Below are 24406 nucleotides of genomic sequence, written 5' to 3' on the forward strand. Positions count from 1 at the left end.
AGGAATGGACTACTTATGATGCTTCAGTTAGCAAGACTAGGTGTTACACCAGCGCTGACAAGGGGGGGGGATGGCTTAATGGACCAGTTGAACTTGTTAGTGGTCATAATAGAGATTAATGTTTCATATTTAGTCCTGCATTAGACATAGCAGCAGTTGTTGTTGTGGTGTGGTTGCAAGGGAATTATGGTTGATGAGGTTGGGAAATTTGATGGTGGGTGATTGGGAAATCTAAACTGGTTACTGGGGAGTGTGCTGTCTGGATTGTTGACACACCCAAGAGCTGTTCAGCGCGCGCACGCACACACACACACACACACACACACACACACACACACACACACACACACACACACACACACACACACACACACACACACACACACACACACACACACACACACACACTGAGTTTCTTAAGGTGGTGGAGGCCAAGACCGTCAGTAGTTTCAAAGCGTTATATGACAAAGAGTGCTGGGAAGACGGGACACCACGAGCGTAGCTCTCATCCTGTAACTACACTTAGGTAATTACACACACACACACACACACAGGGGCCTCGCAGCCCGTATGCGAGGGGGCTGCGTAAAATGGGCAGAGTTTCTTTCACCCTGATGCCACTTTTCACCTAGCAGTAAATAGGTACCTGGGAGTTACACAGCTGCTATATACTGCTTCCTGGGTATGTGTGTGTGTAATTGACTAAGTGTAGTTACAGGATGAGAGCTACGCTCGTAGTGTGTGTGTGTACTCACCTGGTTGTACTCACCTAGTTATGCTTGCGGGGGTTGAGCTTTGGCTCTTTGGTCCCGCCTCTCAACCGTCAATCTACTGGTGTACAGACACCTGAGTTTCTCGAGCTCTATCATATCTACGTTTGAAACTGTGTATGGAGTCCAGCTCCACTACATCACTTCCAAGTGCATGCCATTTACTAACTACTCTGACACTGAAAAAGTTCTTTCTAATGTCTATGTAACTCATTTGGGTACTCAGCTTCAGCCTGTGTTCCCTTGTGCGTGTACCACCCGTGTTAAATAATCCATCTTTGTCTACCCCTGTCAGTTTCCCTGAAAATTGTGTATGTGGTAATCATGTCTCCCCGAGCTCTTCTGTCTTCCAGCGACGTAAGGTGCACTTCATGCAGCCTTTCCTCGCAACTCATGCCTCTTAGTTCTGGGACTAGCCTAGTGGCATACGTCTGAACATTTTCCAGCTTCGTCTTGTGCTTGACAAGGTACGGGCTCCATGCTGGGGCCGCATACTCCAGAATTGGTCTTACATATGTGGTATACAAGGTTCTGAATGATTCCTTACACAGGTTCCTGAAGGCTGTTCTGATGTTAGCCAGCCTCGCGTATGCCGCAGATGTAATTGTGTGTGTGTGTGTGTGTGTGTGTGTGTGTGTGTGTGTGTGTGTGTGTGTGTGTGTGTGTGTGTGTGTGTGTGTGTGTGTGTGCACGCGCGTGTGCGATGTAAGGGGAGAACGCCTGCTGGTGTAAACATGAGTGTGTGTGATGGGAGGGTGATATACCTGCCACGCACTAGTCTCCATTACTCAGTGAAAGTTTACCACCACCATCGCCATCGCCATCACCATTAACCTTTGCACTTTTTATTTTTTTTTGCTTCGCATGTTGTGGATTCCAGGCCGGTGCTGCATATTCCTGCATTGGTCAAATCAGAGCTGAGTAGATTGTCTTGAGAGGGGGGTCCTGGTTTAGGTTTCTGGACGATGTTCCGATGTTCACCTGCGTCCTCATCTGTTGCTGACGTCACCCTGCTTCTGCTCTTCCTCCTTCTTCTTCTCCTCTATCTCTCCTCCTTCTGCTCCTCCTGCCCTCCTACTCCTGCATCACTCCAACACACACCATTGTAACCTCTCAGAATGTTCGGTAATACGTTTATTGCTTGTGATGTGTTTATATGTATGTATTAACACGATGTACTGAACGGGGTGAGAATAGCCTGAGCTACCTCATCCCTTTGTGTGTATTTTACCTCAATAAACTTATTTCAATTTTAATTCAACCATTGTAACATCTGATATACAGTATATATAATGTTCTTAACATTTGTCTAATGGGATTTTACTCTTGATCAATCTCTGGTGCCTTGCTGTTGTGGTATATTATGTGCCAGTGTTTTATATTATATAATTACCCTGACTTGACATCAGAATTGAATCTGGTCTTGAGCTGCGATTGCGTATTAAAGTCAAATTTGATTGTCACAGTTTTTTTCATTTGAAGTTTCATTACTCTCACATTGCTAAAAAGTGATAAAATGAAACAGTTGATGCATGAAGTAAGTTAGCGTGACTCCAATCACTTGGGCTCGACGGTAGAGCGACGGTCTCGCATCATGCAGGTCGGCGTTCAATCCCCAACTGTCCAAGTGGTTAAGCACCATTCCTCCCTACCCCACACCCCAAATTCTTTTTCTAATTCCTTCCTAGTGCTATATCGTCCTATTGGCGCTTTCTCCTGATAGTTCGGTTCCCTTGAGCCAGGGAATATATCTAACCAAGAAGTATGAGGTTAAGCAAGGTGAAGCATGGGCCAGTACGCCTTTTACAGTACCTTAATTCTTATGTTGTTATCATGGCTTGGGCAGTGTGCTGCACATTATGCTTTGGTCGTGAAGATGGTGGAATGTACCCGAGTGTGAGCTGGCTGTTAATGCTTGGTTGACACTGTTGCTTGACATGTAGTGCTTCGGCGATGTCAAATCTTCCATTGTTGTATCTATCGATTATTTCCGTGTTGATTAAGGATACACTAGATTCAGGATAACTTACCATTACAAAGTAACATTTGCATTTGCTCCAAAAACACAAACTGTCATATTGGCCTTTATATTGGCCTATATTATAGGCCAATATAGACTATATTGGCCTTTAAAATTTCACTAGAACAAAATGTAACTGTTGTATACAACAGTGGCCATTATGTAACTTCCAGCCATAGTGTGTGCAGGCTCACTCCTGCCTGTAGGATGGGCGGGATAACACCATAAATGTACTTCCTGGTCACTATACCCTGATGTAGCCTATAGTAGCCTCTCTACACGAGTAAGTTATGACCGCTGGACGGTGAACGTGTCACGTGACTGTTGGTCGGGCTGGCTGGATCAATATTTAGTAGTTTAAATATGAAAGAGAAACACTTGTTAAGGTTTGTCAGTCTTTTGTCTTAATAGATCTGTTTAGTATAATGTTGTGGTTAACAGTGTTTGTTGTGCTAGTTCACAACAGTGTTGTTAGTTTATATGATAAATATCATATATTTCTCACACACTTGTTATAATAGCATGGTGTCATGAGAGCCTGGTGTAGATACACTCCGGGCTGTTGTTATAGATTCAGCTACTCTGAAAAAGTTCCAAGTAGCACGGGCTATGGTCACCCCGTAGCTTACCTGGCACAGGAGCGGGGCAAGTAGCACGGGCTATGGTCACCCCGTAGCTTACCTGGCACAGGAGCGGGGCAAGTAGCACGGGCTATGGTGAGCCCGTAGTGGACTTATGTAGCACAGAAGCGGTGCATACTCCGAGCTGCCCCAGTTCTGGCTATATACGAGTGCTGGCCTCGCCCCCCCCCCCTCTCACACCCCAGACACATGGTCTGACATGGTCACCACCATGGCTGACCTCCCAGTCGTGGGTCAGCCCGTTACTTTGTGCTGAACTTCCGTCCACTCCAGTCCCATCCACCGGCCCCTGTCTGCCTTACGGGTTGACACGTGTTGGACCACTGGTTGATAGCTGGTTGATGGGGTTCTGGGAGTTCTTCTACTCCCCAAGCCCGGCCCGAGGCCAGGCTTGACTTGCGAGAGTTTGGTACACTAGGCTGTTGCTTGGAGCGGCCCGCAGGGCCACGTACCACTCTTGCATCTTAATTAACTATTTCAACTGTACCCGGGTACAGGTTATTATAACAACTGTGCACTACTGTGCCTTATAAGAAATGCTGTAATATTACATCAGGGTGAAGATATAACTCTTGATATTAGATTTTTTTGTTTCTATCGCAGCTCGTTATTCTGAAACTATAGTATTTACAGTAACTATTTTGTCGAACGTACCAATATGTTGTGATGGATCACCGGTAATTAATTTAACTTTTTGTACTTTTAATTTTATCATCCAGAAAAAAAATAAAGCTAAACGGTGACTTGTCGTCAGTGACCGTGTACGTCTAGGTGTTCAGGAGACTCGTCAATCACCGTGTACGTCTGGGTGCTCAGGAGACTCGTCAGTCACCGTGTACGTCTGGGTGCTCAGGAGACTTGTCAGTCACCGTGTACGTCTGGGTGCTCAGGAGACTCGTCAGTCACCCATTTTTTTCTGGATGCTCAGGAAAACCTCCCCGTGAGTCACCATTACTCCTGGGTGCTCATGAGAGACTGGTCCCCACATGGGCCGGACATATGACGATCGTCTGATCTTATGTCCACAACTCGCTTCACTTTCTCTCCGAAATCAACTTCACTCCGGCAGCAATGGTCTTTCATTCATATATATTTATATATATATATATATATATATATATATATTTTCCCCGAGGGGCGAGTTTATTGGGCAGCGCCACTCGTCCTGTGAGTAGACACACCGCATAATAGCATATACAACACCCTCAATAGGAAAGAAACCAGATAAATATATATTTATTTGTGATTGTTGAATTGAATCTGTTAACATAATTGAATTAGAACATTATTTATGTTTAGGTGTTTATTTTTTAAATTGGCGTTGTCAGGGACAGGAAACCTGTCCCTGAGACTTATCGAGGTCCCCCTTAGGACAACTATTGACCCTCTTCAGGATGCATCCCACAACAGTTGTCTAACTCCCGGGCACCTATTTTACTGCTAGGTGAACAGAGACATGAGATAAAAGGCAACGTGTCTAACTCTATTTGTTCTGCTCTGAGACTGATCCCAGGTCTTAGGTCCCGGTTGTCAGCCGAGGACGTTGAAGTCCTATTTCTTACAATCAGCAAGTCTTCAGACGTACGAGAATTGGTGTGGATCAGCTGATGGCTGTATAAGAAGAGGCTAACTGAAGTTCTTAGGCACTGGATGGTGCACTAGATGGGTCAGGTCCACTTTCCCCCCCCCCCATTAACGACCCCTCCTCCACCCAGCCGTACACCACTAACCCCCATTCCATCCTCTCCTCCAGCCAACCATATCCCACCCCGTGTCATGCATGGCCATGCTCCACGGCCTGACATATTCTTTCCCATCACGACAGTCGTCCTCAGCCACCCGGCCAGCCTCGTGACTCCATGGATCTCCACGCTCCTAACTGGCTCCTCTGGATTGGCGTCCCAGCTCTTCCACTCTTGTCACCATCTTCAGAGTTCGTCTTATAGTTCCGCAGTTCCGCAAAGCTCGTTTCTGATTATTAAACTCATGTATATATATGGTTAGGTTAACGTAGATTTGCCTAGGTTAGCTTCGGTTGGCCTGGGTTGACCTAGTTTGGGTTAGGTAAGGTTGGGTAAGATTTATGGGGCTTAAAGTCCGTTGGCAAACCGTTTGAGAAACCATGTGACATGTGCATCCTTACGTAGCAAGGGAATTTTCACTCCGGGATTTCATTTCCACTAAATATATTCTGGGTATGTGTTTACCCAGCGTTGCCGCCCTCCTGATGTATGCCAGCCCATTCACACCATTTGCCACTCCCACACAAAAATGCAACTTTTTTTTTTTTGAGATATATACAAGAGTTGTTACATTCTTGTATAGCCACTAGTACGCGTAGCGTTTCGGGCAGGTCCATGGAATACGATCCCCGCCACGAAGAATCGTTGTTACAACCAAAGTACACATTTTATTGTTGCGTTAAACAGAGGCTACAGTTAAGGATTTGCGCCCAGTAAATCCTCCCCGGCCAGGATACGAACCCATGACATAGCGCTCGCGGAACGCCAGGCGAGTGTCTTACCACTACACCACGGAGACTGTCAATTGTTTTGCTTAACCAGAATGGCACGAAACTAAGCAACCCACCTAGCTTACTGAGGCCCATGTGTAGATAACTTCCCCCTCCCTCCCTCCCCCATATATAAACATATATGGTTTACACAAAAGACTTTACTCACTACATGCTTCGATAATGATATTGTATAACCATTGTATGATAGCAATGGAACTACAGCACACTTTAGGCTAGTGAAAGGCATACAATGATTAACCATTGCCAGAGTCTACCCTGAAACCGCTTCCATTTTCTGTAATCACGTACATAATTCAACACCGACGGTCTCCGGAGGAACTCAAGTATATTTTCTAGAAACCAAGATATTATTTTTTCTTTTGTAAACAAATAATTTAAATTACCATATACAGTATTAAAGTATATACGATACGTGACCAAAAAAGTTACTTAACATACGCATCAAGGAGCGGCATGTGTTTACTTAATGGTGTTCCTTAGGCAAGTATATGATGTCACAAAGCTTGCTGGATTCACCAAAACCTGCTACAATTTTCAATCCAAATAGATACAGTCATCAGGACATATGGAGGGGCTTTTGACAAGCCGCTGGCTCCCTATCCTCGGCGAGGCTATTACTGGGATGGTGGCTCGTACAATGGCCACCATTGTACGTTGGAAATGTATTGGCCAAGCCATTACAACTATATAACACTTGGAAGAAGGGTCAGGATAAGGATTTGGGGTGGGACGGAGAGAAGGAATGGTGTCCAACCACTTGGACGGTCGGGGATTGAACGCATGAAGGATTTTTTTGTTTATAAATTATTTTCTACCACAAACGTGGCTACACATGTACAATGCTAACCAGCATATATACATTTTCTTCTGTCATCCATGGACAGGGTTAGAGATCTGTTAAACATATAATTCAGTGATTTATTGAATAATCAACCACAGAAGGTGATTGTAGTGCTTTTAAAATGCTAATCTACCCTACGAACATAAATACACAGATTTACGTCTGTCCTACATAAACAGTGTTCGCGGTGGTTTTTTACATAATGTCATTAATGTGCGTTTACAAAGGTGAAATGTAATTCTAACCGACTTCCACAAAATCCTGCATACAAATACACACGCACATACATATATACACATATACCTATGCATATCCACACATATATACATACACCTATGTCTCTCCTACTTTGACAGGGCAAAGATAGCTTCTATTGTGCATGAAAGAGACCGTTGCTCTACCGTCCAACCCAAGTGTAGAGCATAAGAATTGTTTTAAATATTCGTGTGTATAAAGTAGTTATAAAAATTCAAATATCTTCCGACCTATTTTTTTGTCACATTTTCTTTAAAAATTATGAACTGAGTTCGCTTCTATAGCTTTCTCTTTTAGCTCATCCCATGTTCTACTATTCTTAAGTTTAACAATTATCTTTCAAACATCTCTATGGTTTATTTGTTTCTCAAGCCTCTATCCATGCCTTCTAGTACTGTTGATATTTATTGTGAACATTTCCCTATTCTTTCTTGCTTACCATAAGTAATTTATACGTCTTTACTGTGTCTCCTCTCTCTCTATATATTCTCTTTTCCTCATGTCGTATCCGTTGCACTTCTGGGACGATCCTCTGCTGGAAATCTCACCATCTTTTCAAGATTCCTTATTATGATATTTCATATAGCGGCTCCAGAATGAGGCGGCATACTCCAGGACTGTTCTCACGTACGTGGCATACAGTAATCTGAATGTCTCCTTATTAGGCTCCTGAGCGATGTTTTGATTTTTGCTAGTAGAGAGTATGCTGCTGACGATGTTATCTTATGTGCCTCCGGAATTAGGTTTGGTGTTATCTACACTCAGTTCTTTTTCTGTAAACGTTGCAGGGAGGCAGTTTCCCCTTCGCTGTGTGCTGTCCTTCTGATATCTTTGGCACCTCTTACTATTTTTTCGCCTTATACTTTCTGGTGGTGACATCCCCGAAAAACTCATTTCTTTAACCAACACGCAGCTTGTCGTAAGACATCTTGCGTGTGTGTAGTTTCCTTTTTCTATCCCTTTTGTGTGTGTGTGTGTGTGTGTGTGTGTGTGTGTGTGCGTGTGTGTGTGTGTGAAATATTGAATATAGGAACCCGGTAACACACCCACAGTCCCGCACCCACACACATCTTTCTATTTCGCCAAGCATGCCAAATAAAGTCAGTTGTGCAGGTGATAAGACAAAGAGTGCACTACCCACTACGCCGTCACCTCCCACAGTCACCGTCACCTCCCACAGCCACCGCCACCCACGACACGCCCACACGCGTACACACAATCTTTATTTTTATCAGTCAGGGAGTCATTGTTCTCTACCTACACACCTCCACCTCCATGCACACACACACACACACTCGCCTGCATATACAAAGCACATACCCGTACACACAAAAAGTCTATTCAAGTTGAGTCCAGGAGCTAAACCTCAACCCTGCATACGTGAGTGAGTACGCACAAGTGCCCCCCACGTCCCACCCCCACCATGTAGGTATTCCTGGAGTAACATCAGTCTCTGCTGCTGCAGGTGGTGAAGCAGCTGATTGTGAACGGCGCGGACGTCCACCAAAGATGCCGCTGGACCCACATGACGGCGCTGCACTATGCCGCTTACTTCGATGTCGCCCCAGTCCTCGACGTCCTCCTGCAGGACCCACAGGGTACGACCGGCGCTTCTCTTCATAGACAGTTTACTTCCCCCATTTTTAATTAATAAATAAAGCTATATGAAGTACAAATTGAGTTCGTTTGTCGACAATGGTGTTTGTAATGGGGTAGTTACAGATGCCCTTGTCCTGGTCAGGTGTGTGTATCAACGATGCCTGCTTGGAGTACTCCGGCGGCGCCCCTTTGCACATCGCGGCGGCCAACCTGAGCCTGGAGGCGGTGAGGGTCCTGCTGCAGCATGGCGCCGCCCTCTCACTCACTGACACACAGGGACGAACACCCTTCCGTAAGTTACATCTCCAGCGATCGCTTTGTACAGGTGGCCAGAAGCGGTAAGTGGTGGTTGTGGCAAGTAAGTTTAGGGGTCGAGGTGCACTAGTGGTGGTCCTCGTACCTCCGCCAGCCCGCTGCTTGATGTCATCAGCTGTTTAATCCAAAACAAAAAAAAACTTGTTAAATGTAATTAAGTTGACCCTGTAGTGTAGTGTAGTGTAAGTTGACCCCGTTTAAACTAAACTTGTTTCGTGTGGCTAGTTACTGCTCTTTTACGCTAAACATTTTTGTTTTTAATATTAAACCCAAAAAGTTAAATTGTGAGGAAAGTATATTAACTTTGTGCACGAGTGAAGGAGAGCACTGAGCACTGTGCGTGCACAGCTCTTCTCTGAGAGTCGTGTAACAACATATATCACTACAGTAAGTCACAGGGAATGTATACACATAGAGACGTGTCCCTCGTTAGTCCCGGAACATGTCAGGGACTAACTTGGTGTACTTGGTGTACCAAGTTCAGCTCCACACCACACCCAACATGGTAGTACTGACGTCTGTATGTCGCTCACCCAAGTGACTTGGTAACACTCCTTATTTTGCCATGGAAAACATCAGATTTTCCTTTATTAAATAATATACATATATGTACATGCATATATACATACATATTAGATTTCAAAACACGTTTATATATCGGGAACAAACAGTTGAGCTTGTATATATTCTAACCTTTGATATATTTTCTGTCGTATGAAATTAATTAAAGAAGAAAATATTTACGTAATGAAATCACAATGAGGTAATGTATCTATGGGGAAATGTTTGGAGGAGGTGGAAGGAGTAGAGGTGGAGCCCGCACGCACGCACCACGGCTGCATCACGGCGCTTCTGCTGCGATTCCACTGCCACGCTCCGAACAAATATTGTCCAGAATAGCTGTGTTTGACAGTGTTGTTGTGTCCTGCAGAGTGCATCCCGACGCCAGACCAATACGAGCTAGTCCCCGACGTGCAGGACGTTATAGCCAAGCTGCGCGCCCTCCTCTCCCCCGGCGCCTCCCACCTGTACACTGCCGCCCACGCCGCCCACACCAGCCAGGGGGCGTCGGGCAGGGCGGTACTTAAGGCCATGGGACTGAAGCTGGGTGACCGGGTCCTCATCAGCGGTGTCAAGACAGGAACACTTAGGTGAGAAGTAACGCTTGAGTTTCCCCTGGTATTAACGTTTTCTTTATGGCAGGTGTATCTTCCATTACTGTCTTAGTTTTATCATAAAATAAATAAATATAAATAGTTTATGTAGGTAAAAGTACATACATACATATTGAGTTACAAGCAGGATGTTTCAGTTCTACATAGAGCTAGTATATACTGTGCCTAAAGCCACTAACACTTACCTACTTAAAAGTATCTGCTAGATTAAGGACCTGCCCGAAACGCTGCGCGTACTAGTGGCTTTACAAGATTGTAAATACCATGCTATGTATTCTCACAAACTCAATGTACCTTCTTGTATATAAATAAATAAATAAATAAATACGCACAGCGTTTTGGGCAAAATTTGGAGAGGGGGGGAACTAAAAAACTAAAACTTAAGACTAATTGAGACCAAAAGCAGAAATTAAACTGAAGTAGAAGAAAGAATAACAATAATTACATGTTGAATTAACAGTAGCAATTGCAACAGAGGAACAGATAGTAATTTTGAATAAATAAACAGACGGACTACACTTTTCTTAAGTTTATATGTGGCAGAAATCAGCAGTTTTACAAATTTGTCATTAATCATTAATGTTTGACAATAGAAGACATAGGTTGGCATTTAGGAGGTAAGGTAGGTTACATGGAGTTGATAAGGAAGTACTTAGTTTATCTCTTAAACTGGTTGAGAAATGGGCAGCCTTTGCCGTGATTGGGAAGGTCATTCCCACATTTTTGGACCCTTGATTTGCATAGCGTTTCTAGTATCTATATTATTTTACCAAGACTGACTTTAATTTCCAAATCTGCTTTGTTTTAGGTTTGCGGATATATTTAAATTCTTATTTTTCTACTATACAGTATTAATGGCATAAATGATTTGATGTGGTTTGGAAGGAAGCATCATTAAACTGTGTGTGCTTCTGCAGGTTCGTAGGCACGACGGAGTTCGCGACTGGCTTGTGGGCGGGAGTGGAGCTGGAGACGCCCTCGGGTCGCCACAACGGCACAGTCAAGGGCGTTATGTACTTCAGATGTGCCAAGAGCTATGGTCAGTCGCCACCGCTCTGATGCCACACTCTTAGATGCACGTAAACAGTGATTGATTAATATTGAAGTTTATACAACGCTGTTTTCATCACAATTCATTTATGTTCTGTGCAGGAATCTTCGTGCCTATGAATCGTCTGACGAAGATTCCCAACGTGAGCTGTGGTCGCCAGGGTCGTTCGACGTCTGTGTCGCAGCGGCAGAGGTCTAGGACGACGTCGCGACGCTCCGTCTCCCTTCCCCCAGGGCGGGTCAACCACGGCCGCGTCGACGTGTCCAGAGTGTCGTCCAGGGTGGCTCAGGGTCAGTCACTCACTCACTTACACACACACACACACACACACACACACACACACACACACACACACACACACACACACACACACACACACACACACACACACACACACACACACACACAGGGAGAAGCGCCCCTTTAAAATAAGTAGATGGAGCACCACTTGGCAAATGGAATTTAATGTTAATAAATGTCATGTTATGGAATGTGGAATAGGAGAACATAGACCCCACACAACCTATATATTATGTGAGAAATCTTTAAAGAATTCTGATAAAGAAAAAGATCTAGGGGTGGTTCTAGATTGAAAACTATCACCTGAGGACCACATAAAGAATATTGTGCAAGGAGCCTATGCTATGCTTTCTAACTTCAGAATTGCATTTAAATACATGGATGGCGATATACTAAAGAAATTGTTCATGACTTGTTAGGCCAAAGTTAGAATATGCAGCAGTTGTGTGGTGCCCATATCTTAAGAAGCACATCAACAAATTGGAAAAGGTGCAAAGACATGCTACTAAGTGGCTCCCAGAACTAAAGGGTAAGAGCTACGAGGAGAGGTTAGAAGCATTAAACATGCCAAAACTAGAAGACAGAAGAAAAAGAGGTGATATGATCACTACATACAAAATAGTAACAGGAATTGATAAAATCGACAGGGAAGATTTCCTGAGACCTGGCACTTCAAGAACAAGAGGTCATAGATTTAAACTAGCTAAACACAGATGCCGAAGAAATATAAGAAAATTCACCTTCGCAAATAGAGTGGTAGACGGTTGGAACAAGTTAAGTGAGAAGGTGGTGGAGGCCAAGACCGTCAGTAGTTTCAAAGCGTTATATGACAAAGAGTGCTGGGAAGACGGGACACCACGAGCGTAGCTCTCATCCTGTAATTACACTTAGGTAATTACACACACACGCACATGCACACACCATACACAGGCTGACTCCATACACAGTTTCAAATGTAGATATGATAGAGCCCAGTGGGCTCAGGAATCTGTACACCAGTTGATTGACAGTTGAGAGGCGGGACCAAAGAGCCAAAACTCAACCCCCGCAAGCACAAATAGGTGAGTACACACACACACACACCACCCTCGTCCGTAACTCTGGGGTCTGATGCTTGGCCTCGTGTCTGTTGCGCTCATCCACCTCCATGCTGGTCCTCACCACCTGTGGCTACGTTACCCAACCTCACATTATTTAATATTTAGTTTCGATAAGGTGTTGTTCCCCGTCAGAATTAGTTCTCGAGTTAGGTGTTTATGTAAATTTTTTGCATCATAAATTCCTGAAGAAAGGATTAGCAATGCTTAGAAGCGAGAAGACCTGGGTTCGAATCCTTGGCAGGGTGTAATGATTGGACTCTGGTCCTTCACTGTTCGCCCCTTTGAACTCAGAAATGAGTAAGGACCTGGTTGAAAAACTATTAGCGGATCATGTACTTGAGAGAATAACTTTGGTCAGAATATGAATCGAACTGTGGGACGAAGATCTCTTAGCCTATATATGAGAGTCTAGACATCTGCTCTTGGACCGTCTACGGCGTAGGAACAAAAAATGGGAATATAGCAATGCAGGGCAGTCACGTGACCCGCAGCTGCCCTGTTTGCTGTCGCAAGGAAGGAAATGCCTGGACCTTGTTGCTTCAAGATGACTGTGCCACACTCAGCACAGCAGTGTGCTCTGGGGCTGCTGTACCTCGCTGCTCCCCGAAACACTGAGAGAGCTCCACATGAAGCTATGGGGACATCGTCCTGCATCCGTTTCTGTTCATTGCCTTTGAATAGAATAATCCTCATTGCCTGTTGTACACCAATATCTTTGTGATCCCAATGTCTTTAGATGGACTTGTTGCTGTGACCATGGTTGGCAGTTGTGCCGTTCATGGTCTCCACAGTTAATCATTTGATTGGCAGAATCCGCAGTGAATGAGTTGGGTCCTTTCATTCCGGCTGGCTACGTCTGCAGCCTTCCCTTGCATCATGACATATATGACACCCTCACGGCGGTGTACTTATTTTCCTCTCATAGAAGCAAAGCAACGTCCTGCTACAACATATGTTTAATTAATATATGATTCGTGAGGTCTTCTGTCGGCTTCACCTAGATGATATCCAACAGCAGAGTCATCTGTCGCACTCGTTTGGGGGAGAGGACTTCATCCAAAGGATCGACACACAATGAGTGGAAGATTCGGAGCCTGGTGTGTTGGTCAGCCTGGGGCAGCACCACAGCATGGACACAGCATGATCCCAGAGGAGTAAGGGCCCAGGGTATGCCCCCTGGACCCTTATTCCTCTGGATGGTGGAATCATGAAAGATGCTGTAGCTGCGAGAAAAGTGTGCTGTGACTGATCCTCTCTTTGAGATGACGAATCTTCCTTCCACTGCTCTTCTTGAACTTCTCTCGAAGCACCAGCATTTGCATGTATAGTGATGACACTATGCATGGAATATGTGCTTATGAGGAAGTTGGAGACAAGCAAGCGAGCGAAAATGTCCCAGTTGAGTATCAGTTACGTACAGAGACTCATCCTTATTGTGAGTATGCTGACCTTTATTATTAAAGTGGCTGTCGCTCAAGTCTCCGCTGATTGAAGCGAATAAGATGTTGCTACTCAAGATGTAGTGGGTAGGGTCTTAGGGCACAGTGGGCTGCGTCCTTAGCTCACAACCCGACGATCCTGGGTTTGATCCCCAGGAGCGTTTGGTTGGGCATGTTTCCTTTTACCTGATACTTCTGTTCACCTTGTAAATAAATACCCTGGAGTAAGGCAACTGTTGTGGTTTGCATTCTGGGGAAGGTCACCAGTAGTTGGTCTAGAGAAAATTTAATCCTAACAGGCATACTGTTCCCGACTACATACGTACATGTACATATATACATACATACATATACAGACGCCAAAACTATTACCACACACATACCCACACGCACATATGCATACATGTGGTGGAATGGCCTTAATTCAGTCAGGGGATGATGATGATAGTGCAGGTCGTGGCCGCCAGTCCTAATACTGCGGTGATGTAATGAGTGGGAGGGAGAGAGGGAGGGGGTCCCTCTCCACCACTGTGAGGACCTCCTCACACATGCCCCCTCACAGTAGTGTCAAGGCTTACACGCCCCTACTGCTCAACACGCCTAGGAATATCCTATGAGTTCGATTGGCAAACTTAGGAGTTAGTGGGATCTGAAAACATGAATGGGAGCCCTTTAACTCACACACGTCCACACGCACACACCCACACGCACGCCCACACCCGCACACCCCACACACGCACACTCAGATTCTCAAAGGAATTGATAGGGTAGACAAAGACAGTTTATTTAATACAAGGGGCACACGCACTAGGGAACACAGGTGGAAATTGAGTGCCCAAATGAGCCATAGGGACATTAGAATTTTTTTTTTTTTTAGTGTTAACAGGTGGAATGCATTAGGCAGTGATGTGGTGGAGGCTGACTCCATACACAGTTTTTAAGTGTAAATATGATAGGGCACAATAGGCTCAGGAACCTGTACACCTGTTGATTGACAGTTGAGAAGCGGGACCAAAGAGCCGAAGCTCAACCCACACACGTGGGTGTGCCATTGATAATGAACACATCTGCCATTTATAATTACCACACACACCTGTCATTGATAATGAACACACCTGCCATTGCTAGTGAAGACACACCTGCCGTTGATAATGAACACACCTGTCATTTATAATTACCACACACACACCTGTCATTGATAATGAACACACCTGCCGTTGATAATGAACACACCTGCCATTGCTAGTGAAGACACACCTGCCGTTGATAATAAACACACCTGCCATTGCTAGTGAAGACACACCTGCCGTTGATAATGAACAATAGCTCACCGCGCCCACATAACTGATGATGACTGACGGCCGGCAGATATCCGGGACACGAGCCGCAAGATGGCGCTGGGCGACCGGGTGTACGTGGACATGGGCGTGGGCACCGGGTCGACGCGGGTGGTGACGGGCGTGGTGAAGTACACGGGCGGCGTGCACTTCGCCTCGGGCTTCTGGGTGGGCGTGGAGCTGGACGTGGCCCGCGGCACCAACGACGGCTCCGTCAACGCCACCAGATACTTCGCCTGCAGGAGCCACCACGGCATCTTCGCCTCACCTTCGAGGATTATCAAGTGAGTTTCACGCCGTCTTAGACTAGCAGTAGACATCTGGAGGGAAGAACTTAAGGGTGTTTGTAGTTGGGTCTAAGGTTAAATGGCTCCTTAATTTTTAATAATAAATTAATTTTGCAATAATGCTTGACGGTAATAACCAAAATTAGTCATTTCTAACTTAACTCAATTTAGATTAGGTTTTTGAAAGTAAAGCTTGCTATATATTTTAATTTCTGTTCTGAAGTAAGTAAAGCTCTTGGTTGACTTAGTGCCACTGTTCTAGTCATTTTACCGGCTGTTGAACAAAGAACATGCACGCACGCACGCACGCGCGTGTACACACACACACACATTAGTTGAACACGAACAACTGGAAGTTAGGATTTTTTTATTTGATCAGTCTTAAGCTTCTGGATAATGGTAGCCAAATCTAGTGGATACAAGGCTGCATCAGGTGTAGGTACTAGGCTCCGTCAGGTGTGGGAACTGGGCCCCATCAGGTGTGGGTAGAGCGCTGCATCAGGTTACACTAACAAAGGGATCCACCCGCCATTCAAATAACCACTTTTTATATACGTTAACCATAAGAGTAACTGTTAATTGGATCACACTTATTTCTTTATTAATAAATAATGGTGAGAGAGGAACTGTTAAACATTTTGACCAGACCACACACTAGAAGGTGAAGGGACGACGACGTTTCGGTCCGTCCTGGACCATTCTCAAGTCGATTGTTAAACATTTGAACTTCTGACATTCACATAATATTATTATTCTAACTGCCCAATTGATGATCATTGATATGGGTGCGTTGTTTGTGAGGATATTGGAGGTTGCAGGTGTGTGTAGCCTGTTAGGCAACGATGTTTGTAGGGTGGTGATACAGCAGGAAATATTTAAAGTGTTTAGGTCTCTTCTTGAATAGAGTTACAAATCTTGAGACGAAGCCAACCTCTTGAGGTGCCAACCTGGAGTGCTAATTTACATCTTTATTGTTGCATGAGCACTCCTTCGTTGAGTCAAACCGCAGCATCTGCCATAATATACATTTTTAGTTATAATATAGAGCAATAAGCACTAACGTTAGACGGAGAATTTGTCTTGCATTTCTTAGTAATCTGTATGTTAGTCTCATTAAGTAAGGCATTACTATTAATATATTAATGTTAGTTTAGTAGCTTGCAATAACATCAGATTAAGCAGTTTACATGCGTAACTTACTTGCAGTAGTATACTAATATCTACTATTACTATTTCCCTTCCCTCCATGGTCCTATCAATTATACCTGTTATCCACCCTCCCCTATTACAATCCTCTGGAACATTTGTTACCCCTGATCCTTTCTCTCGTACCATCCTTGTGCCCTTGCTACCCATATCTCCTCATTTGTGGATGTTCCCTGCCCCATGGACGGTCCCCATACCACCCTCACCCACCGTGCACATTGTTCATGCCACCCTCCACCACGCTCGCCCCTCACCACCCTACAGAATCAGCGTGGACCACGACGGAGACGGGACTCAGGATCTTCCTGGTGACTCGTCATCGCTGAGCTTCAGCCGCCACTCCCTCAGCTCAGCACACGGCTCCAACAGCACCATTAATGCCATCTCCAGTGGTCCTCTTAGCTTGGGTTGTATGGCTCCTATGAGTCACAGTTCTCATGGCCCCATGAGTTACGGTTCTCATGGCCCCATGAGTCTCAGTTCTCATGGCCCCATGAGTCTAGGCTCTAGTGGTAGCATAGTTGGTGTGGGATCCAGCTCTGGAACAAACGGAGTATCAAATGGTGCCACAATAACGAACATGAAAGACTGTACATCATACTCATCGTCTCGTCATCTGCTCGATAATCAGGTGCCAGGGTCGCCGAAGAAGGCGCAGGCGGTGAAGACGGCCCTCTACCCATCCAACACAACCATGACTAGCCTCAATAGATCTTTCTCAGTCCGGTGAGTCAATTCTTACCCTCCCTCCAAGGACCAAATAATCCTGCGAACTTCTGATGCTCCTTAATTATCTGCCTTATCTTGTTACGAAGATGTGATTAATTTTTTTATAAAATAATGTCAGAAATCTTAAAGTGAATCTAAAATAAGATGTATCCTATTCAATATCCTTCGTCAGTGCTCGGTAATTTGTGTTTGCTGCACCAAATATTTTAATTTTTTAGCGGTATATATTATATGTTTCTTACAAGTCCACAAGCCGTTCCCAGAAGTCTTATCCCTCTACTTGTCTACTGGCTTGCAATGCTGTTGTTTCTGTTGTTTGAACAGCAACATAAGAAAGTTTGCAGACGCCAAAGTTGATCATTTGTGCCAAACGCTTTATAGAGATACGTTTGGCACATTCTTCTACGAGTAATACACTGGAGGGGTCAGGTCAGGGTAGTCAGGTCAGGGTGGAGAAGGTGCAATGAAATCAGTGTGATGGTGTAAACAGGTCAGGGTTGCAAAGGTGTGAGGGAGGTCAGGATGGTAAAGGTGCAGCGAGGTCAGTCTATTACCTTCTTCAACTATCTCGTACAGCATAAATATGTACTCACAGGGCTAGAGCTCAACAAAATATTGTCTTTGTTTATTGGTCTGACACGCCCGAGGGTCTCCTCCCTGCCCACCCTAGATAGCATCTGCTATCCTCACACGCTACGAATTTCGAATTTGTGAGTAGGTGTAGGTGGGGGAAGGGTGAACACCTTGGTACATGACAGCACTGCTACCTATTATTATCAATAGTTCAACATTATCAATAGTATTATCACCGCCACCTCTTATCAAGAGTGATAGCACTGCTACCTATTATTATCAATAGTATTATCACCGCTATCTCTTATCAAGAGTGATAGCACTGCTACCTATTATTATCAATAGTATTATCACCGCTATTTCTTGTCAAAGAGTGATAGCACTGCTATATATTTTAGTCGATATCGATAGTGCTACTGCAGATTATATTCTATAGGAATAGTGCACCAACATTTATGTAAGTACAGTACTGACATAGCGGAAGCTATTAACCCTAGCACAGGTGAGCCCTTGGTGCAGAGTATATGAAAGATTCGTCTGGTATTAGCCGTAAGTCCTATTAAATACAAGGGTTATTAAAACCTTACAACTCTGGCGATTAAGTGTTATCGGTGTTTATAATCATTAAGGCCTATATGTCGTGAGGATTATTAAGGCCACAACTAGCGTGTTGACTTACCAGGAAGTATACTTTCGTGTTGAACATAGTTCAAGAGTAAAGTAAACTCCATGATTATATCTCCGAGACCAGAGTGCGCCTCTTGGGGTATACTCACAGAACACAGTAACATGACCAAACCACAGGTCGGAAAATGAAGAGACGACGACGTTTCCGTCGTTCGTGGACCGTGATCACGTCGTGTGACTGAAGAGAGACTTCGCGCCTTTTGAGTATCCTACGACTTTGATGGTGCTACTCGGTCTTCCCGGCTTGGCGCCTTCTTTTGATGACTACTTGTTACATATTCCCCTCATTCATATATCATATTTTGTCTTTGTATTGGTTTTCATATGCTTCCCTACCTTTTTTCCCTGGAGAAATCTGGACAACAACGTTCATGTAACGGTGAATTAGCGTTGATAACGAAGATCCACCGTTGATGAACCATTACTTGAGCATGTTTTGCCTACTGGGATATACATTATACCCTCCAAGCAAGTTCAAGTATGTTTATTGAGACAAGAAAAAATACTTATGCCCTCCTGGGAAGGTTATTGACTGTGCCAATATTGACAGTTACGTGACGTCAAGACAACGCCAGGAGGAGCTGGAGCGAGCAGCGGAGGAGCGCAAGAAGGAGCAGACCTGGTGCGACCCCCCAATACTCGCCGCCACGCCCAAGATACAGCGCAAGAAGCGTGAGAACCAGCACTGGCTCGAAGTTGGTCACAACGTCTTCTACAAGAACGAAGTTGGTGAGTGCCATAAGTTATGATGCATGGCAGTTCAAGCATCCTTTCCCCCGCTTCTTTCGGCCACCTGGTACCTTCATCTATTACCTCCAGTCCCCTGATACCTTCCCCAGTTGCCTCCAGTCACCTGGTACCTTCCCCAGTTGCCTCCAGTCACCTGGTACCTTCCCCAGTTACCGCCAGTCACCTGGTACCTTCCCCAGTTGCCTCCAGTCACCTGGTACCTTCCCCAGTTGCCTCCAGTCACCTGGTACCTTCCCCAGTTGCCTCTAGTCCCCTGATACCTTCCCCAGTTACCGCCAGTCACCTGGTACCTTCCCCAGTTGCCTCCAGTCACCTGGTACCTTCCCCAGTTACCTCCAGTCACCTGGTACCTTCCCCGGTTACCGCCAGTCACCTGGCACATTCACTACTTACCACCAGTCAAGTGGTAGCAGTCAATATATAGTACTTGTACCGTTGTTGCCTTGGCCATCGCCTTACCATAAAATCCCAACTGATTCACAAATATCCAGTTAAACTAAGAAACTCTTCTATCCTGTGCCATTGGGTTTGCGGCAACGACTCCAGACTTAACTAGCCAACCTCTTATGGTGTTGAAAAGAGAGAGGCCCTGATCAGCTGGGTTGTGATTCATACATGGGACTAGGAGCTGTTACGTCTAAAGAGTCTGGTTGATCAGACCACCAACCAGGAGTCCTGGTCAGATAAATACCGTTCCTTCTCCTCATATTCCTGCCACAAGTATTTTCAATACATAATTACGTTGCATTTCAAATCTATTTCAATGTTCTGTTTCATCTGCCTCTCGCAGGAGTGATCAAGTACATTGGTCAGGTGGACTTCGAGGCTGGCACGTGGTTGGGCGTGGAGCTTCGAGCGGCCAAAGGTCGCCACGACGGTATGGTGCGTGGGCGGCGTTATTTCACCTGCCGCCCACACCACGGTATCATGGTCAAACCCAACAAGGTCTACGCCAGAGGTATCAATGGCGCAAAACTTGTCAGGCCTGAAGATGAGTGGGAAGAGTAGTGTGCCACTGTGAGCGGGCCAGGATTCACAAAGCACTTCAAGTATTCTCTTATCTCGATCATGATCCCCTTTTTCAGTATTTACCAAACAGGTTACGAGCTCCAAAACGCTTTCAGGTGGTCCTTGACAATAAGGATTTAGGGGTTGCGGACGACCTCATAGCGCTTCAGAGCTCGTGAGAAGTTTGGTAAATACCATCGAAATCGCCATGATTAATATAATAGTTATAGTTCGAGTAAGTGGACATAAAAGAGCTCTGAATGCTGAGAGGTGGGGAGTGGTACAAGTGGGTCAGCAGTGGTATAGGTGAACCCTGGCAAGGCAAGGCAAGGGCTCCATTTAGGCCAGAATGCTACTATGTTTATTTGTACTGTACACAGCTCCAAGAAGGCCTAAGCTGTGTTGTGCAGTTGTTACTGAACTTGGACTGGAAGAGTTGTTGTTGTTTTAAATTCAGCTACTGGGAACAAAATTTCTATGTAGCACGGGCTATAGTGAGCCCGTAAACTCACTGGAAGAGGAACGTGAGAATTTATATAGATTTCTCAAGTGAGGGTGAAGAGTCTGCAAGAAAAGCTTCAAATATAGAGAACTTTGCAATGTGTTATATTACAAACCCTGCACATCGCAATCGTATGTGTGCAAGACACAAATATTTAATACAGTAAGCACCAGTGTGTTGCACATGGATATCTATTATGCAAATTGCTATATTTAATGACTTATTATAAACATTATTGATGCGACCATTTACATGTCTCAGCAACACCCTACAACAGCTAGTTAGTGTTGGCGTACGTGGAGTTTGTGTCTGGATATTCTACAGTGGTGTTATGAAAGCCTACCTGACATGGATAATGTTCGTAATTGTCGAACATTATGTCGACAATTACGACGTAATGTCGTGAATATTTAACCCATATCAGATCACTGTTCTTGAACATATGTATAAATATGAGAGTTTTATTGTTGATAGATATATAATATATAGTATATATAAGTTAACCACTAAAATTAGAATTATGTTGACCGAAATACCTTGTACTTTCTAGATTAAACACTAGGTATTATGCTTTAAATAGTATAAAGGGGAGGGGGTACCAAAGGGGATTACAGGGTGTAGGAATCTACTTTCGTACCACTGATCGACCTGGATAGCTTAGGGAAGGGTAATTTATCAAAGGGGATTCCAGAGGGTACGAATTCACTTTCGTGAGACCTTGATAGTCCTGGACGGCTTTGATGTCATTTCATCTGCTCATATTCATCAAGTTAAATGTTTTTCTAGTGTCTAGTTTATATGGGGGAAATTCCCATAGTGTTGTAGAAATTCTATAATACTGCATATTGTAAATATAGATTTTAGTTAATATAATAATATGTAATTTGAAGATTTTATATATTGTTGTCAGACGGCCTTCTCTGCCAGACCAGAGAGTGTGTTTCACGTGTGGCTGATAATACTCACATATTGTCAAGTACTTCAATTAAAGTATCGTGATGTAATATACATGTATTGTTTCATTAACTTTCCAAATGCGTTATAATATGATCTTTGGTGTCCAGACCCTTACCACTGATGTTGATTCGTCTGATCTGTAAACAATCAAAGTAGTTTTAGTGAATATAATGAATATATATCAGGTTATATGTGCAGTATACTTGTGCATCAATTTTAACCATTGTACTGTTAAATAGGTTTTGACTGAACTCATGAATGCCATGTATTTCACACCTACAGTATATTGTATGCTGACATGAATTTTATTCCTAACATATTTTATGGCTTCTGTCTGTTTTATGCCTACCATGTATTTAATGCCTATAGTGTATTTTATGCCTATAGTGTATTTTATGCCTTTAGTGTATTTAATGCCTATAGTGTATTTTATGCCTTTAGTGTATTTTATGCCTATAGTGTATTTTATGCCTATAGTGTATTTAATGCCTATAGTGTATTTTATGTCTATAGTGTATTTTATGTCTATAGTGTATTTTATGCCTACCATGTATTTAATGCCTATAGTGTATTTTATGCCTTTAGTGTATTTTATGTCTATAGTGTATTTTATGCCTACCATGTATTTAATGCCTGTAGTGTATTTTATGCCTTTAGTGTATTTTATGAATACCATGTATTTTATGCCTGCGATATATTTTATACCTTCAGTCTATTTTATGCCTATTGTGTATTTTATGCCTATAGTGTATTTTATGCCTATAGTGTATTTTATGCATATCGTGTATTTTATGCAAATCGTGTATTTTGTGCCTACCATGTATTTTGCCCAAACTGTATTGTATGCCTATCATGTATTTTTTCACATATATTATTTTTCTGTATCTCTCGTAGGTCATTCTATTGTCTTAGTGTGAACAACCATTATTTATGCTAATACTGCAGTGTCCTGATAATAGTGTATATTCGACCATATCGTTTAATGATCACAGTCTATTATAATTGTATCAATTGTTACTATTTCACAATTTATATTGAAATCCAAGTCACCCAAATTTGTATAGCTTGACTTATCTTGTTGTTATATTATATAGGATCATCTTGATATTATACCCACTTGTTCTTATATCCCTTGTTATTATATCCATTTAGTCTTATATTCCCTGGTTCTTATATTCCCTTGTTTTTGTATCACCTCGTTCTTGTATCCCCTCATTCTTGTATCCCCTCATTCTTGTATCCCCTCATTCTTGTATCCCCTCATTCTTGTATCCCCTCATTCTCGGTCCGTCTAATTACCACAAGCTACCACAAACTACACAAACTTCAGAAAGCTTCCTGGCAATACGTTAGTAATGAATAAATATGATATATTTACTCATTATAATGTTGGTGCTGAATGTACAACACGAAAAAACATAATTTTAATCTGAAAAAGTATCTTTTTATAAAGAAATTAGACGAAAATAAAAAGCTGGTGACGCCAAATCAAGTCGAGGATCCAAGCTTCAGTTAGGTTAGGTTAGGTTTGGTTAGGTTAGGTTAGGTTAGGTTAGGTTAGGTTAGGTTAGGATAGGTTAGGTTAGGTTAGGTTAGGTCAGCCTAACTTAATATATCATATTTATTCATTACTAACGTATTGCCAGGAAGCTTTCTGAAGTTTGTGTAGTTTGTGGTAGCTTGTGGTAATTAGACGGACCCCTCATTCTTGTATTCTCTCATTCTTGTATCACATCGTTCTTGTATCCTCTCATTCTTGTATCCCCTCATTCTTGTATCCCCTCATTCTTGTATCCCCTCATTCTTGTATCCCCTTGTTCGTATATCACTTCGTTCTTGTATCCCCTCATTCTTGTATCACCTCGTTCTTGTATCCCCTTATTCTTGTATCCCCTCATTCTTGTATCCCCTCATTATTGGATCCCCTCTTTCTTGTATCCCCTCATTCTTGTATCCCCTCATTCTTGTATCTCCTCATTATTGGATCCCCTCATTCTTGTATCCCCTCATTCTTGTATCTCCTCATTATTGGATCCCCTCATTCTTGTATCCCCTTGTTTGTAAATCCTTTTATAAATCTATCCATTTGTTCTGGTTTGCAGATGTGGAGCAACCATAGGTAAGGTCAGGTTCCCAGGTGTGGAGCAACACCAGACAAGGTCAGGTTCCCAGGTATTTATCTATCCATTTGTTCTGGTTTGTAGATGTGGCGCAACCGGTCCGTCTAATTACCAAAAACTACCACATACTACACACGCTTCAGAAAACTTCCTGGCAATACGTTAGTAATGAATAAATATGATATATTTACTCATTATAATGTTGGTG

At 43.6% G+C, this 24406-nt stretch overlaps 1 protein-coding gene across 2 annotated transcripts in view; it reads left to right on the top strand.

Annotated features, from left to right (window-relative positions):
• LOC123773447 (CAP-Gly domain-containing linker protein 3) overlaps positions 1-22129 on the top strand; it is a 59161-nt gene extending 37032 nt beyond the window's left edge. The window contains exons 6-14 of one of the 2 annotated variants that reach the window (XM_045767231.2): positions 8529-8661; positions 8805-8954; positions 9909-10128; positions 11070-11191; positions 11305-11493; positions 15411-15663; positions 17137-17598; positions 19412-19590; positions 20402-22129. In XM_045767231.2, the coding sequence (XP_045623187.2) occupies positions 8529-8661; positions 8805-8954; positions 9909-10128; positions 11070-11191; positions 11305-11493; positions 15411-15663; positions 17137-17598; positions 19412-19590; positions 20402-20619 (1926 nt within the window). In that variant the 3' untranslated portion in view covers positions 20620-22129. The remainder of the gene's footprint in view (positions 1-8528; positions 8662-8804; positions 8955-9908; positions 10129-11069; positions 11192-11304; positions 11494-15410; positions 15664-17136; positions 17599-19411; positions 19591-20401) is intronic. The other variant, XM_045767232.2, reaches the window with a different exon arrangement.
• The last annotated feature ends 2277 nt before the right edge of the window (positions 22130-24406 follow it).

The sequence above is a fragment of the Procambarus clarkii genome, chromosome 89 (assembly GCF_040958095.1).
Source record: "Procambarus clarkii isolate CNS0578487 chromosome 89, FALCON_Pclarkii_2.0, whole genome shotgun sequence".
Classification (NCBI taxonomy): Eukaryota; Metazoa; Arthropoda; class Malacostraca; order Decapoda; family Cambaridae; genus Procambarus; species Procambarus clarkii.